Consider the following 16655-nt stretch of genomic DNA (forward strand, 5'->3'; position numbering starts at 1 on the left):
AGGTTGTTAAACTACAACCTTAACCCCTCAAATCTGATTGGGTGATATTAAGATGTTACTGAAACTTTGACCTTTGTACAAAAAGTTTGTTTTGTTTGTTTCCCATTTGACCTCCTGACTCCGGCCCTGCTGGACTCACATGAGATGAACTATATGATCACAAGACAGAAACATGAGTGAGATTCAATAATGATGAACACTATGTGAAAGTGAATGACACCTCCAGGTAAAACACAGTAATTACCTGCACATGGCCGCCTCTCCATGCTCGTGACTGGATCGTTTGGTTGGTGATAAACAAAAAATGCTTTGCTGTTTATCACTACAATGTTTTGGCTGCAGAACAAAATGGTGATAATTCTGCTCGCTTCTACCAAACAGGTTGGAAAAGATTTCCACCCATCACTGATCATTTCTCCACCTGCAGCACATTTAAACCAACCACTTCACTGGTGCAAACAGTCGGGTTGCTTTTATTTTTCTCAAACACCTACACAAGCTGAAAACATGAACATATTCTACAAAAACAAACTAAACGTACCGTTATTGAGAAAAACTGAAGTGCACTTAACAATGAACTAAATCTGAAGAACTGGGATAAACATCAACATGGTCCCTTTCTGGGAGCACATTCAAATGCTGAAACAGTCCACCAACTTCTTTGAGTTCCAGGGACCTGCATGGTTACTCAGAAACTGTTGCTTGACCAGATCTTTGACTGTCTGGTAGACCACAGCTTCCACCTATAAACAAAACATTAAGGACTATAGAGTAAGTACAGTTCACTGAAGCAGTCTCAGAATGGACTGCACATTAAAATGAACCTCACTTGGTAGTTTTACAGATACACACCTTGACACTGTGGTAGGTGGGGAGCTCCGGCAGATAGCTATGTCCAGCTAGCTGAGCAACTCGGAGGAAATAACTGTAGAGGGCTCTCTTGCAAAGTCTGCTGGAGAAGCCAGGCCCACTCACAGATGGAGAGCTGGGAAATAAAGTAGCGCAGCATAAATGCTCTGTACAATTTTTCTTTGAGGATTAGCTCTCAGCTTTAGGGGGCGGCTGTGCTGAACATAAAAATGTGTTTGGTGAGACAATTGTGCACTGCTTCAGCTTAGATTTTGAGTGTGGTTTGACTGAGTGAGAGAAGACATGGTTTTCTTACAGGAAGCAGGCTTAGCGTTGGCAAAAAAAAGGCAATTTAAGATCTTTCCGAGAACTTAAATAAAAGTTGATGATGATGTAAGTTTTGGTGGAGATATTTAGTTTGACAGCAGTTATAGAGGCAGACATGAGCAGCAGGCTATTGGATCATTTTAAGGTCTCTTCCTAGACTACTACAATGTCTTCAGCTCACCAGGAGAATTGGGGAGAAACCAGGATTTTCCTGAAATAATTGATTGCTCTAGCGATGATAAACATGACAATAGGAAGCGATGACTAACTGGCTTGACGCAGCATGTCCTTTAGTTTTTACTCTGTAAAATCTGTATTTTTTCCTGTAAATTTTCTCAACATCCATTTCATTCTTCATCTTCCTCTCTCTGCACCTATGAGTTCCTGTACCCTTGTCATTTAATGGATCGTCCTCTTTTTCTGAAGCCTTTGTCTTCTTTGTGTATTCACAGTTTGTTTGGACTGCGTTGCGGAACTCATCCTGACAAAACACCATGTTGCCTAAAACTAATTGTTCAGTCTGCAAGACAAGAGCTGAAATACACAGCAACACTGCAAGCACAAAGCAGGAAATCTATTTTTGGATGTAATCTCTGCCCAAGGACAACACAGCCTCCAATGAGAGCGTTGTCTGTGCCACACTCGAGCTACTGGACATCAGCAGTTGTCGGCAGCTCTAAAGCCAGGAGATGGCAGGAGCCCCAGGCCTCACTGAGCCTGTCAAACAAGCAGTCTGCTTTAAGCTCTTCCAACAGTATCCTTCTGTCCTTGAACTGGCTTCAGGGGTGTGCATGAGGTAAGCTTTAGTCAGGTCATGGCCCCACATTTTTAATGCATGTTGGAGAAGACATAAAGTTTTCTTCCAGGAAAATACGGTGTCCAGTAGACATTTTGCAACAATTCATCGGTAACTTACCCATCAATGATGAAGCCCTTGCTGCTGTCCAGTACTTCGATATCCTTGTCTCCGAGGCACCAGTTGATGCTGAGATCGTCATGTCGCGGGGAGGTCGCGTAAGGCCCAACATATTCGCCACAGAGAAAGAAGATGTTGTTCTTTTTGTAGGACGACGGCAGAAAGTCTTCCATGTCATCGGCCAGACGCTTGTTGGTGATATCAGACACTTCTTCATTAATGGCCTTCTGGCCCCCTAAATAAACAGAACAATCCAAAGTTCTCTCTTAAATGTTTCCCTCATGTGTCAACACACAGAGGGATTTGATGATGTCATGACAGTTCGGTCAGATATTCAAGAAAGGTTACTCTTTCCATTTCACAGGTAGTTTTCATCATATCAAGATCAGCTCAAACTTATGAATAGGTCACTTGGACAGAGAATTAGGTCACTTGGATGTAAAACACATGGATTTACTTTTAATAATCTGTTTCATGAACTCCACCCTAAAGACACAGTTTGACATTTGTTTTTGCCTCCTGTTGGAGTTACTTAATTGGTAGCCTTTTTGTCAATCTTAGAATAAAGACTGTTAATATTCATGTTTATGTTCGAGGCTCTTTACCTAGCACCATGCTGGTGATGTAGAGTGGCTGGATGAAGTGGGTCAGTAATGCACCCTGAATCCCAGTGACGGTCCAACGACACAACTTGTCACTACCGGACATGCAGCAGACTTTTGCACCCCACAGACTCGGTTCAAGGTAGGCTACTGGGACCAGTGCACCTTGGGCATGATACTGCAGCTTCATAGCAGCCCAAGTGCTGTTTGCAGGACCCCTGAGAAAGGACAGACATTGTGTGCTGCTCATTCAGATACCACTGGAGAAGAGAAAGACAAGGTCATATATATAGGGTTTGGGATGTGTGTTACAAACCGTCTAATGCAAAGTTTGTCCTTAGCTTTTGAAAAAAAACAGCAATGAGAAAAACAAGTTTATTCCAGCATCTTAAACAAAGGAACACAAACGACTAGGGTCAGTAAAGCCGTTTTCACATATCCGCACTCCGGATAATATCTAGATATTTACAGGAGGACTTCTCTGGAGATTCTCACGGACTAGCTGTTCACATATGTTCCTCACAGCGGGGGACTTTGCCTGTCGGAGGGGAGGGGGCGCGAGGGGATTTCCCGACGTAAGACGTGACGTAAATAAACAACGCAGAAGTAGAGTCCGCTACACGACGTTATAATGAGAATATTTGCCTTTATATCAATGCTATGTGTAATCCAATGGAATGACAACACCCACAAAAGAGAGGAGAACAACATACTGACGAGCAGAAAACATAATGCAGCCGTTTAATTACGTGCACAGAGATCGTAGTGGTCGCGTGCAGACACTTTAGCTGGTCACTGCGTATAAACGTCATTCTCTTTTCATTGGCTGAAATTGAAAATCCCTGGAGTATATGCTGCTGCGTTAAGACATCAGCTCACTCGGATATTCTGTGGATAAAATACTAGGGGTCTGGCCAGATAAACTCCGGGTAAAGTCCGCGCGAAAAATGCAGCTGTTTGCGTTCACACATAGCCTAAAGAACCTCCGGGTAGCCAAATCTGCTGAGTTTTTCAGGAGATTTCCATATGTGTGAAAAGGGTTTATGTGACACTCAAAGTTTCCTGTGACTTCAGTAGATTTAAATTATAATCCTAGATCTTATGTGGAGACAAAGATCATTTTTGTTTTTGGAAACACCTGCCCTAATCTTTAATTATCTATGCAGTGTTTCCCACACATAGATAATACCTGGGCAGGTATATTTATAGCCACTGCGCACAGAAGAGAGATCAAGAGTGTGCATATAGGCTGCACGGAAATTGACAACTTCTGGACCTCACTGAGTGCAAGGTATGTAAACTGTGTGCATGGATTCCCAATGCAAATTGGTGTGCAGTTGGCGCACAAATTTGCAAACCATGGGTACATATTTGCAAGCGTTTTTTATTTTATTTTTGGCCTTTGGAGGCTCCATGCAACACAACAAAACTCACATTTTAGAAAGTTTCACTTGCAACAGATGATCTTCCTGTCTTCCTGTGGAGAGGCTTGTTATCAAGATGCAGGGAAAAAAACGAACAGAGAAGCCAGAAGGGGAGAAAAAGAGAAAGAAAGCTTGTATGTCCCTCTTGTAAATGCAGCGACCCCCCCCCCCCCCCCCACACACACACACACACACAGTGAACTCGACCACCCAGGTAAATCCTTCATACACAAAATACTTGCAAGATACTGCTTTAAACAGAGCTCACAGAACAAAAAAGAAGCCTGCTGTACTTGAAGTAGAAGTTCTTCGCTGCTCCTTCAGGACACTGATTGGTGTAGAGATGCAGACTGATCCCAGGTTTGAGCTGAAGTTGGTGGCTGTCTGTACTGCTCTCAAAAATGCAGTTCTCCTTGGCCTCTGGATCAGCATCATAGTACAGCAGAAGCTGTTTGTACAAAAACCTGAAAACAAGCCAGAAGATAACCAGTCTCACTTTGAGTCACAAAGAACTGCGGTACAAGAGAGTGAGCGAGCTGCTTTCTCTTAGGCGTGTTCAAAGGCATGACCTTAATTCATTCTCTGTTTCAACAACAATAAGGAAATATTTCAACATTTTACTATTAAGACATTTAGGGATAATATGAAGTAATTGAAAAAAAAACATGTGAAATTTGCACAAGACAGCTGGAGGTCATAAAAGTAGTTTGTACCTCAAAAGAGCTCGTCTGGCAATGATGATGGCGTGGCAGTCATGGACCATGGTCCCATTAAAGCAAAGCCACTTGCTGCAGCTTGAACGACCAGCTCCCACTGCCACCACCTTGTACTGCTCACAAGGACGGCGTGCTGCGTCCAACATATCTATGGAGGAAATCAAACCACTTTACTTTCAATTCAATATGAACTTTTTAGCTTTAGATGGTAGCAGCCAGGATGACTCACTGAAATGACTCATTTTCAGAATAATAACTGAAGGTCATTTAAAAATGGGGTGATTCATCAGCCCGCATACAAACCATTGCCTTTGACTGAAAGAACTCAAAGGTCATAATCACTCACAGGAGGTCATTATCAATAGGATAAATAAAGATGTAACAGCTCTTTAGTGTTTAAATGTCTCAATCGTTGTTGGAACTGAAAAGCAGTGAAAAGTAAGTGACATTAAGCTTTTGAGCAAGAAGCAACATAATCAAGAAGAAGAAATGTATTCTATTCATCTGCCATACTGTAAATGATCCTTAATTCAAGGTGTTCCTTTTAACTCCAGCTGAAATTAACTAAATGTGTATGTAAAATACAAAGAGACACAAAGAGTCACCTGTGATATACCCAACAAGTCTCTCATAAAGCTCCAACGTTAGCTTTTCTACAAAGCAAGAAAGAACCTTGAGATAGACAGCAGTCTGCTGAAGTATAAACAAGAGCCATTCTTTATGAACAGCCTACATTATCTTTCCTACTCAAGTGTCTGCTTTATCAGGCTTTCTAAATGAGCCCCTAAATAAAAAACACCCACCACTAGTCAGGGCTGTAGCCATAGGCTGGCAGTATTCCCAATTAATTGGTCTTCTCCTCTGTCTCAACTGCCTGGATGTAAACGAGCAAAGTGAATGGAGTATAGAATCCCATAGGAGCTGAACATTCAGCAGTGTTTTGATCGAGAAAGTAGAACTGGCATACAGGCAGTTACAAGCAATACAAAACATACAATGTGTAAGCACATGAAGGTTAACTGTAAGGAGGACAGAAGGCTAGCGGTGCTAGCACTGATAACGTTAGCCACACTTGACGAACTAATTTGTCACGGTTTACCCTTAAAAAAATAATTGTGCTCAATTTTGACTGAGTTTTTTTTCTTACATTAAGAAAAGTTGTTTGCTTGACTTTCCTTTGACCCCACTAGAAATTAGTCGGCAGAGGAAAACCCTATTTAACATACCTGTACTGCTTACCTCTTATCATCACAAATGCTGCCATGTGGCTCTTGCAACCCTGAAAATCAGGACTCATCTTCAGGAGGCTGTCAAACTTCTCGCTGCTTATTGCTCCCATGTGATTCTTGTGCCAGTCTGATTGCCAAACTAGGAGAGGAAGAATATACAACACTTGTTTATAATCAGGCAGAGAACATATTAACATATACACCACACCATGTGAACTCTGACAAGAAGTCGACCTCACATTGAACACTGTTTTAGCATTGTAAAATGACTGACAAATGTAACAAAAACTGTAATAAATGATGGGCCGTACGATTGTTGTGTGCTGTATAATGCACACTTCAGTGACAGGGTATCTACTGTACATTCAGTTACGTGTATGCAACATAAAAACGTATATTCCCACATTACCACAGACCATATGTTGCCTTGCCTACTTCCTCAACTTGTATATTTTCCCTGGGGCCCCTAAGCTTTATAATTGAAGTACAGTAAAGTAAGATATATTAAGAGAATCTGTAACTGTAAGTCACGTGTCAACAGAATCCATATAACCATCAAGTGTTATGTTCTTTGTTAATTGAGGGTTTTTATTTGATCAGAAGCCTGGTCTACAGACAGTTTATTATTTGGACACCTTCCATCAGTACAGCCTTGAACACAATGGTTTATCAAGACACTTTCCTCCAAAATGTCATGTACAAGGGGCTGTGAAAAGAACAAGTTGTATTTATTCATATTAAAGACAAAGGGAACAAGTGCTGGCGTGCTGGTTTACGATAGAAAATGTATTTTTTAGCCTGTTGGATGATAATGAGTCAAATGTCCTGACTTCAGTCTGGAGTTTATCACATGACAGTGAGACCAGGACAGAAAAAGCCTTGACTGATGCAAGTGACTAACGTGGACTCACAGTGACCGTCAAAGCAGAAGTCATGAGTTGGTATTTTGGAAAGAGGGAGCTGTTCTTGACCTGTAGGCTCGAGCATCAAAGGAAAAGTGTTTGAGGATGCAAGCTGCATCAAGAAGCAGATGTAGTGAACGGACAAGCGAGGTGGTGTGAGGAAACCTTTGAGAGGTAAAACACAGCACAGGCAGCTCCTGGACTAACCAAAGGCTGCTTTTTTTTGGCATATTAAGACTAGTATTACATGGTATAGTCATTACTACTGCACCTTCATTCTTCGTGCCCTGGTCTGGTTTCCTGAAGTCCTTGCTATGATCCAGGAGCAGCTCTTCATCCGAGAGTATACTTTCATCGGGTGACACACCAGGGAGAGAGAGAACGGTTTGTTCACAATCCGAGTTGTCATCCTGAGAAAGAAAAAAAAAAAAAATCAACTTAAGGGTTTGAAGGATCATGTAAAGTGTAACAAACATTGAGATTTAATTTCTATTGTTCTCAACTTTAATTTGAAAATGGTTTCAGATGGATCTGAACCCCTTGTGAGGGGTAAATAATCGGCTGTTTATTATCACAGATTTTACTTGTCTTTAAACAACATTAAATATAAAAGCAGAATATTTGTCATAAGTTTGCCCTTAAGGCAGCTGCTGAGACTGCAGTAATGCTGATATAGAGGAACATTTATTTGGATCAAACAACAAGGTGAAAACCTAAACCTAACACATTTCAAATATGGCCTTTGCTATGAAACACCTAGAGAAGGTAGAAGGAAACCCTGACATCATCTCTTTCCATGTATTTACCTCATCTCCCAAAAGGATGTCACCAGTACGAAGTTTGTCATTGAGCTGTTGGATGGAGGCCTTATCCATTCTGTTTCTGTCACTTCTTTCAGAAAATAAATCCCCTTCTGCTCGGTTAAAGTCTCCTGAAGCAGACAGAGTTTCCCTAGGACAGTAACATAAACAGTGAGCACATTTAAATTGAGCAGTCCAGTCCAGTGCACGAGTAAGAACAATAAGTTCATCTTTTTAGACAACCATTCACTATCATAAGTAATGTGTTCATTGTTCTGTACTTAAAGAATAAAACTTGCATTGTCTAGTCTTACTGTAATACAGTAATTCCACCCTTCTATCGTTACCTCAGCCCAGTAACACCACAATAAAGGGGCACTTCATCTTTCACATAATCCTGATGACGATTAAGGTCCGGCTGAGACCGAAAACAAGCACCGCGTCTTCTTGGACTGTATTTAAACACTTCATGGTCCTCCATACTTTCAACCAACCTGTAAATAAAAATTAAACAAAGAAGACGTTTCTTCTAACAGTCTTGTACATGTGTAACACTCTGGTCTATAATAAATGACCTCATCTTACAGTTGCACCACACTGGGAACCCTACAGTTTATGCAATTCTAAACGTTTCTGCTTTTTTCACAATGGAAATGTGTTGCATAGAGGAAACTATCATTGACATAAGCACTTTATCCTGGTTTAACCAACAATTATCTGTAATGCATTTTCATGTCGGTGGTTATGATGCCCAGCCCAAAACTGGCTGGCAGCAAACTCTGGTCTTAACCTGGAACATGAATCTGACACTCAACAGCTAAGGGGGGAGGAGAGAAAGAAAACAACAAGTACTCAGTCCTTCCATGGATTAATCGATAAATTAATTGAAAGAAAATAAATGGAAATGTTTTGAAATCACTTAGGATTAATAGTTCCAAACCCAACATTTTCAGAAAAAAAAACCTTTAAAAAAAAAAAACGTCATTGTTAGAAGTCAAGACTGTTATTCAGACAAAAGATGACATTTCTGGCTTAGAAACTATGGTTGCCATTTTTAATTTGCCGTCGATGTAGACCAGGGGTTCCCAAACTTTTCAGCTTGCGACCCCCATTGTGACGGTGAAAGATACTTGGGACCCCACATTTGACACACTAGGTCAAAACACTGGCATTAAAACAGCAAACAATAACCCAAACACCATCATATTATTTTTGTAATTTATTGTAAGAAAAAAACTTTTTTTTTTTACCTACTGTATTTTCAAATTAATGGGTGAAATATCCAATTTTAAACCATTTTTACATGTTTTTGAAAGGAATCTCGCGACCCCCCCAGTGGGCCGCGACCCCCACTTTGGGAACCACTGATGTAGACTACATGTTCCAGAAAAATAACTAAAATTTACACTAAAATCACTCATGAATAACACTTCATTTGGCCTCCGTGGAAAGTGAGGAAAAACACACTGCACATTCGCTGTTTTACCGTCGCTACTTCCTGATGTTCAACCATACAAACAGCAGCCAGTGAGAGGGAGAAGCTAACGTCGGCTAACGATAGCTTCACCATATTTAAATTGTAAAGCAACGCAGTGATGTAAGAGAAGCACCTTAAAACACTTCTATGAAACAATGCGCAAACTCACATTTTTCACCACTGAAATATATATTTTAAGTACACTCAGTTACAGGTCCGGTTTGCTTAACAAGGGTTGTCTAGTTAACATTAGCTCAACTTTTAGGTTTTACTGTCGACTGACATGATGGTCTGAACCAACCTTTCACTGGTTTGTTTAAACATTTAATTCTGATATTTAATACGGCCACATATTACCGTGAATTTACCGGCACTCTTAATTATATTCACAAACCTGAACAAGATGTTGTTGCTGCGGTCGTATCCACCTGTCTGAATCCAGAGTCGTAAAAAGGATGTATGGATGATTTGAAACTGGCAACCCTGAAGGTGAAGGTAAGCTGTTTGATGAATCTATTATGTTCTGACTGATATGGTGATGCAAAAGTTATCTTAAGATGAGCAATGATAATTGTGAAAATGATAAGAAATGGGAAACCAACCTGTAAATTATATTCCAAGAGTTTTTGGACGCCCAATATAATAGTTAAACATTGGGCTCTCCTTGTCTGCCAACACAGCACAATATGTTGTCTGCTGGTATACCAATTATTTTTATGGTGTCATAGAACATATGTGCCTGCACAAACATGATAATGCAACAGGTTGGACAGGTGTTCCTATAAGATGGGATATAAATTCCAAAGCAACAGAGAAATTGACTCAAAATACACTCTGACATCAGACAGACCCAGTGACATATCCTCTTGTGTCTATAACACATTTGGGTAAATGCCATGCTTTCATAGGCCTATCTGTATTTACATTGTGATATCTGTGTGGATGTGACCATTGCACCCGTGAATTTAGATTGAATGCTGGAAACTGGAGGAAAAGGAAAGAGCGGGTCAGTGATATTTTATGTATAGAGGCAGTAGATAAGCAAATAGGTACAGAATGGTGTGATGGTTTCTATGAATTTTAAATCTGTAGCACTGCGCACACACACACAAACACACAAATACACAGTGAACACCAAGAGCATGTGCTGAAAAGCTTTCAGGATGAAATTAGTTTGCAGTTGTTCAAAAAAATCTCTCTCAAAATGACACACAAATAAACACCTTTCTAAGCCTCCCATAAGTGTTGTGTTTACAAAAAAGAGAAATGCTCCCCTGATCACTGTAAACTCTATATTTTCCTTTCCTCCTTTATTTCTGTCTCTCCTTAGCCAAATGAGGCTTTCTTAGGAGCCTGTGTGTGTGTGTGTGTGTGCGTGTGTGCGTGTGTGTGCATATGTCTGAGTGGGTCTGTGATTCACATGAGACTGTGAAATGTTAAGTCACCCCCATCTCAAGAGAGCCCTCTGAAGCGCAATGGCAGCTATCCCATGTGTCTTCTTTCATTTTAAATACCACCTATTCCCTCCCTGAATCCTCTCTCTTTGTCTCTTTCTATTCCCCTTCCTCTCCGTCTACATCTTTCCCTCTTCTTATTTTGCTTTCACACCCACACACTCGCTCATGAGCGGAGAGATTTCCCTGTTTATTTTTTAATGGGGAAAAAATGAAACAGAGTGGCCTACAAAACATACTTGGAGCTCAATTCACTATTTTTTTTTTTTTTTTCTGCTCAGGGACATGGTTCCTCAAATACAATGTCACGGGTTTGTGTTGGAATAAGGACAGGGAAACTGTGAAATCTTGAGCCCATTGACAATTTTTTTCTGAACATATGTGTGAGAGTGTGATTGTAATCATGTGCTTGCAAGTGTGAAAAAAAAACACCACTAGGCATGGTTTATAAGGCTGTTTATTGATGCCTGGCTGTCGGAAACTGTGATTTATTCATTTATATTCATTAACGCTAGAAATCAAAGCCTGAAATTCAACCAACTACATTTGCTGTCTGCGTTTAGCAATGACACACTATTTCCACTGATATCTCCCATGTGTAGCTGCTGTAGTGTTTATCACGTTGTGTGCGTGGATGTGTAGATCTTTTTATACCTTTAAGGCTCTATTAACCTGACAAAATAACAAAACTGCAAATTATCAACATTTTTAACTTTACGTTTGCTACCACTAATCACAGTCAATTATGATAGTGCTTCAGGATAAAAACAAAAAACAAAGATCCAATCAGGCATATACTGTGACACACATATTTCAAATCTCTGCACAATAAAAGGAACAAGATCATATCACAAAACCACACTAAAGAAAACTTCAGGGAAAATATATAGCCTAAGCCTTATATTGAAATTATATTGAGTGAGAAAATAAGATAAAACACACAATTAATTTTATTCTATAGTTTAAATTTGTCAATAATTTGAAATTAAGATGATTTTTTTTACTCATAAACCTCTTTATCTTATCTTTTCTGATCATTTGACATCAGGGTTTGAGTTATTCATGATGTGTATCCATTCTGGTTTATAATTAGCCTTTCTGTTAAAATGAATACTGGCATATTTTCCATTATTTAAAAAATAATATTAATTTTTTTTATTTATAATAATATAATGTATGTGTTTTTTCTCAAGGACTTCCACCCACACTTATAACACTATCATGATTCTATTCTTTGCCATGTGTCGTGTTCAGTTTATGCAACTTGATGCATATCATTAATAACTTAAACTTATAAACTATATCAGAGAAAAGCAAGGCACTATGCAGGACTTTTTTTTAAAGATACATTTAAATTTCATATGTTTGATAATTTATGGCACACTGTGGAGAGAGCTCATGAATTTCTGAAAATGGGGCTTAAATGGACGGTGAACATTTTTAAAAGCATGCTAAAAAACCTTTTGGGGAATTTAAATGCTCTGACTTTCACAAGAAGTTAAAAGTACTGGCTCACTAACATCTAGGTAATGCAGCATAAGCGGCAGCATCTGATTCAGTCCGCTGGCTTTATTCTGATGTCAGTTGCAGAGTGGAGGAGTGACATCAGACTGACTGAGTGTGCGCTCCAAAAAAAGAAAAGCTGTAACTACTTGTACAGCTAAAGCCTTTACATTTCCACCACACTGCATCAGACTGCAGCTGCTGAATAAAAAATGAAAATTCTCAAATCTGAAAATTATTTCCAACTGGGTCACTGCCTCCATGCACAACTGAACTGGGATAATTGGCATTTATATATTTTTTCTTGAACAAATTTGACAGGCCTATCCCCAGGCTGACCACTAGAGGGTAAAAGTCCTTTGCCCACTCACTCAGTTTTTTTCTGAGGCTCACATGACCTACAAATCAGCTGCATCAGACAGATCAGAGGAAACACAGCGGTTTGGGATCCAGCTGTGATTTAGCATAATGTTGTAAACCAAAAAAAGAAAAAAGTTCTCACCATCTACCAATTCATCTCATAATACTTTTAGAATGATACAGGACAGTTGGAGGCTATACTGCAGGCCAATGTAAGCCTACACAATTGCAAAAAAAACTCAATTGGCAATTTTGAAAGGCAAATTAAGTGATTCAAATTAAATACATTCGGTACATTCATTTAAAGTACCGGTACATGTCAATTCATGTACCTTGAAAAAAAATGCATAAAGAGCAATTTTTTTTTTTTAAAAATGCATAAAAATTGAAATTATTACAGATAAATGTATTTGAAGTTTTTGATGGCTTCATGTAAAAACAGGAAGCAGCAACAACTGTAAGGTTTTCAAATGTAATATTTTAAACTGAAGTGTAAGAATTGTACTTTTTGTTATATTGAAGGAGCTGTTCCATCTCGTCTGAACATCTTGATGGAGATGATTTGTGGTCACATGAAGTTCAGCCTGAATGTCTTTAAAGCGAGATCTTTTCTTGATCGGTGGTGTGGATCGGTGCCGTCAGTGTGATATCTGAAATGTGAATTACTTCAATATCAGACCCGATACAGATATTAGACCAGATCTGTCCCATCTCTAACATTTATTATACATGTCTGACACGTAAAAGGGGTTAAGGGCTTTTTGTGATTTTCAGAAAGGCAGTGCTTTGTGACTGGTTGGAGCACCAGACAGGTGGTCTTTGCACATGCAACACAACACCTGTGTTGTCCTTTAATCTCTGGAAGAGCGGTGGATTGCAGAGGGAAACACATCAAGCTTTTTCACTGGTGCATGGAGGGAAAGAGCAAGAAAGAGAGAGAGAGAGAGAGAGAGACACTAGATTCTGTTTTTTTGATGTGCTGCCATCTGTGCCGGGAAGAATCTTAAAAGAGGAGTTGGTCACTGATACACGCAGAAGTCCTTATATCTGCTAAAATCAGAAAGAGATCACTGACAGATACTAGGCTGGCCTCTAAATCTAATCAAGGAGGATGGAGAAAGAAAATTGATTATGCACTTATGTTTGTCAACCCTCCACTCATTTTCCCCCCTCTCAGCACAAAGGAAGATTTAGAGGTTATAAATAGTGTTTTAACTCAGTAGAAAACTGCTGCTGTTCAGTGTTTCGTCTTTCTTTATCTCCTATACAGTCTCCCCTGGTGCTCTGTGGCTGCTGCTTCATGCATCTTTAAAAGATGAGAGGGAGGCTCCACTTTCTCACGCCATGTATGACGAGGAGGGAGAAAACACCAGACAGAAGAAGCAGCAGGTGCAAACATGTCAAGCCCACGTACCACATAAACTGTGCTGCAATATGTTCACGGGGGAAAAAAAAAAGGCATTCATTTTTTTTGTCTTTCTTTCCTTCTGTGTCGTGAGGTATTTCCCAACCTCCTCTTCCTATGCATTTCGTGATGCTTCTGCTGAATCTCATCAGGATAATTATTCGCGCACAGGCATCCGAGGCACGAGCATCTGCCTCTCCTTCTGTTGACCTCCCCCTGCTTCCCCTGCCTCCCTTTTTATTTTTTTATTTTCAATACTCCTCTCTTCTCCTCTCAAACACACCTTTCCCTTCTTTTCGTATCCCACATCGTCCTTCTCTTCCCGCATTTTCATTCTCTCTTCTGTCGTTTTTGCCCAGCTCGATGTTGTTAAATAGAGCATGTCTCCAATTTATGAGCCACTTCACAATCTTTGCAAATTGCAAACATATTCTGCATACAGTTGAAATGGGTGAGCTGAAAATGAAAGGTGACGGTTTGATAACAGATTTGATGAAGAATGTATTATCGAATGAGGGCGAGACAAAGGCAGTTAATGTGGATGTATTTAGAAGGTCGTATAAATATGTTACAATCCAAAGCACATGAAAGCATTCCAGTCACTTTCTTAAGTGTTCCTTCACACAGTCATGAGAGAGATACGATTGATGTACTTGGTCCGTGCTGTAATAATATGATCTATATTAGCAGGAAATCTCCCAACAAGTCATAGTTGTATTATTTTTACGTATAATCTTAGTTTTCATCAATGCAAATGATCTTTTACCTGAGGTAAAGACATGGAAAAGTTATGAGTTATGAGGTTACAAACAGCTAAGATGATGCCTAACACTCCGTATGTGCTTCTTAATATCTAAATGGAATTGATACTGCAGCAGAGACAGCTTCCACAGCATCAAAACACTTTCTCTAAAGCATATGGCCAACAGATGCTGACCTTGTGTTATCACATATGAGATGATAGATGCGTCTGTGTAGGTAGGGCCAACACTTTACTGACCAGAGGCTGTGCCAGGAATCCAAGACTGGCATTTAAAGGTAAAGTAACTTCCACCCTATGAACCTGCAGTCTGAGATTTAAAAAAAAAAAACAGCCCATGGTTCCATCTCAAGCTAATAAAGGTAAAGCACAGGGGTGGTCTGGCTACACTTCTTCAAAAACAAGAAGCAATTTGACACCTTAGGCAACAGATCCTGAAAAACAATGCTGGAAAATAAACTTCCATGTTAACTGACTGGCTTGGAAAAAAATCCTGTATGAAAGATAGATAGGCATTTTTTTGGGCTTTAATCTTTATGCTCCCAGAGTAAACCTTGGCCGTTTTTTTTCTTGCTAAGCTAGCTGTTAAATGGATCGAGAGAAGCAATGTGCATCTTTTGGTTTGCCACCATCTTTGTAGTTGAAATATGAATTGTAGTTGAACTGCTGAAGTAGTAAGTGGAATGATTTGGTTAATATTTTTCTCATACCTGTGTGTGTATATATATTTTTTATTTTTTATTTTTTGATAGAAATCTCTCAAGATGCCATCAAATTGTCTGCGACTTTAGTGTAACCGATTAGAAATGAGAAAACAGCTAATAGGAAACTGCAACAAAGACTGGCTAGCAAATTTGTAATTTCACAGAGACAACGCTTAATGACTGACAAAAGGACATGGAAATAAAAATAGCTAAATTAACTTTGACTGAAATTGGAAATATATAAACTTTCAATCTAAATATATTTCAGACAACATCAACAATGTGTTACAGCTTGTGAAATAAACAGGTCAAGATATGGATTCTTTTCATTAACATTTAAAGTCCATTTAAAGACACCACATGAAAAAAAAAAGTATGCCTTTGCTTTGTATATATAGACTGGTAACTTTTAACATGCAAACACTAAACTTAGATGGTGAGATGATAGGGGACTGTGAAGCTTCTAAACATTGTTTGCATTGTGACAGTGAGCATATTAAGATGCAGAGGTTAGCTTATAGCTAAAAGCACTGCTGCCTTAGTACGGCCTCATAGAGCAGCTAACATAACTGCAGACTCATAGCTTGTCGTATACAGTATGGGATGTTTCCCCACTAAACCCTGTTTCTTCATACGTATCTTTAAAGTCGTTGAACAGCCAGAAATACAAGGCCTGTCGTGAGGCATCACTGTCTTCACCTTCTCTACTTGCTATATGTCCTTGTTACACCACTTGCATCTGTTGGCACATTTCTCTGGCACATGCTGTGCTATAAATAGCAAAATGGCATGTGCAATGAGTTTGCTTCTCTGCTGTGTAGCTTTGAAACAACTGCAACACAACATACTGAGGGTTTAGATGTAACTGTTCACTAACAGCTCAAATACCACATCAAAAGTTGTTAAATAGAAAAGACATACTGATTGGCCCAGATTCTTTATTATATTTACATGTACTGTTTTTTTTTAAATTTTCATTTGTATTTGATTGTAACAATGTTGCGTTTGGGAAATTGGCTTGACAAAATGAAATATCTAAAATGTAAGCATCGGCTTTGGAAACTGTAAATGGTCTTATTACACATGTTCTTACCAAACAATAGAAAATAATCATTAGACTTAGATGTTCACCATATAGTTTTATTTCTGAAAGAAATGACACAACCTGGGATCAGTATGTTCATGCCATGTGGGACGAAACCGCTCTATGAATTAACTAATGAGGTT

General features: G+C 39.3%; 1 protein-coding gene across 1 annotated transcript; it reads right to left on the reverse strand.

Annotated features, from left to right (window-relative positions):
- Positions 1–450: 450 nt before the first annotated feature.
- On the reverse strand, positions 451–9711 carry adad2 (adenosine deaminase domain containing 2). The gene is made up of 11 exons (XM_020651107.3): positions 9637–9711; positions 8113–8259; positions 7772–7916; positions 7237–7375; positions 6074–6202; positions 4832–4982; positions 4412–4582; positions 2698–2912; positions 2093–2327; positions 853–985; positions 451–743 (listed from the first exon to the last, which is right to left on the reverse strand). The coding sequence occupies exons 2-11, from the start codon at positions 8244–8246 to the stop codon at positions 633–635; spliced, it is 1563 nt and encodes a 520-aa protein (XP_020506763.2). The 5' UTR covers positions 8247–8259; positions 9637–9711; the 3' UTR covers positions 451–632.
- Positions 9712–16655: the final 6944 nt, after the last annotated feature.

Source organism: Labrus bergylta, chromosome 14, assembly GCF_963930695.1.
Source record: "Labrus bergylta chromosome 14, fLabBer1.1, whole genome shotgun sequence".
Taxonomy (NCBI): domain Eukaryota; kingdom Metazoa; phylum Chordata; class Actinopteri; order Labriformes; family Labridae; genus Labrus; species Labrus bergylta.

Bases quoted from the DNA above. Each gene is read 5' to 3' on its own strand.
- adad2 (XM_020651107.3), bottom strand. From the start codon at position 8,246: ATGGAGGACCATGAAGTGTTTAAATACAGTCCAAGAAGACGCGGTGCT. The intron at 2,913-4,411 runs GTACAGCAGGCT...GTCCTTTCTCAG, and splicing joins GCGAAGAACTTCTACTTCAA to GGGTCCTGCAAACAGCACTT. The intron at 2,328-2,697 runs GTAAAGAGCCTC...CTGTTTATTTAG, and splicing joins CATCACCAGCATGGTGCTAG to GGGGCCAGAAGGCCATTAAT.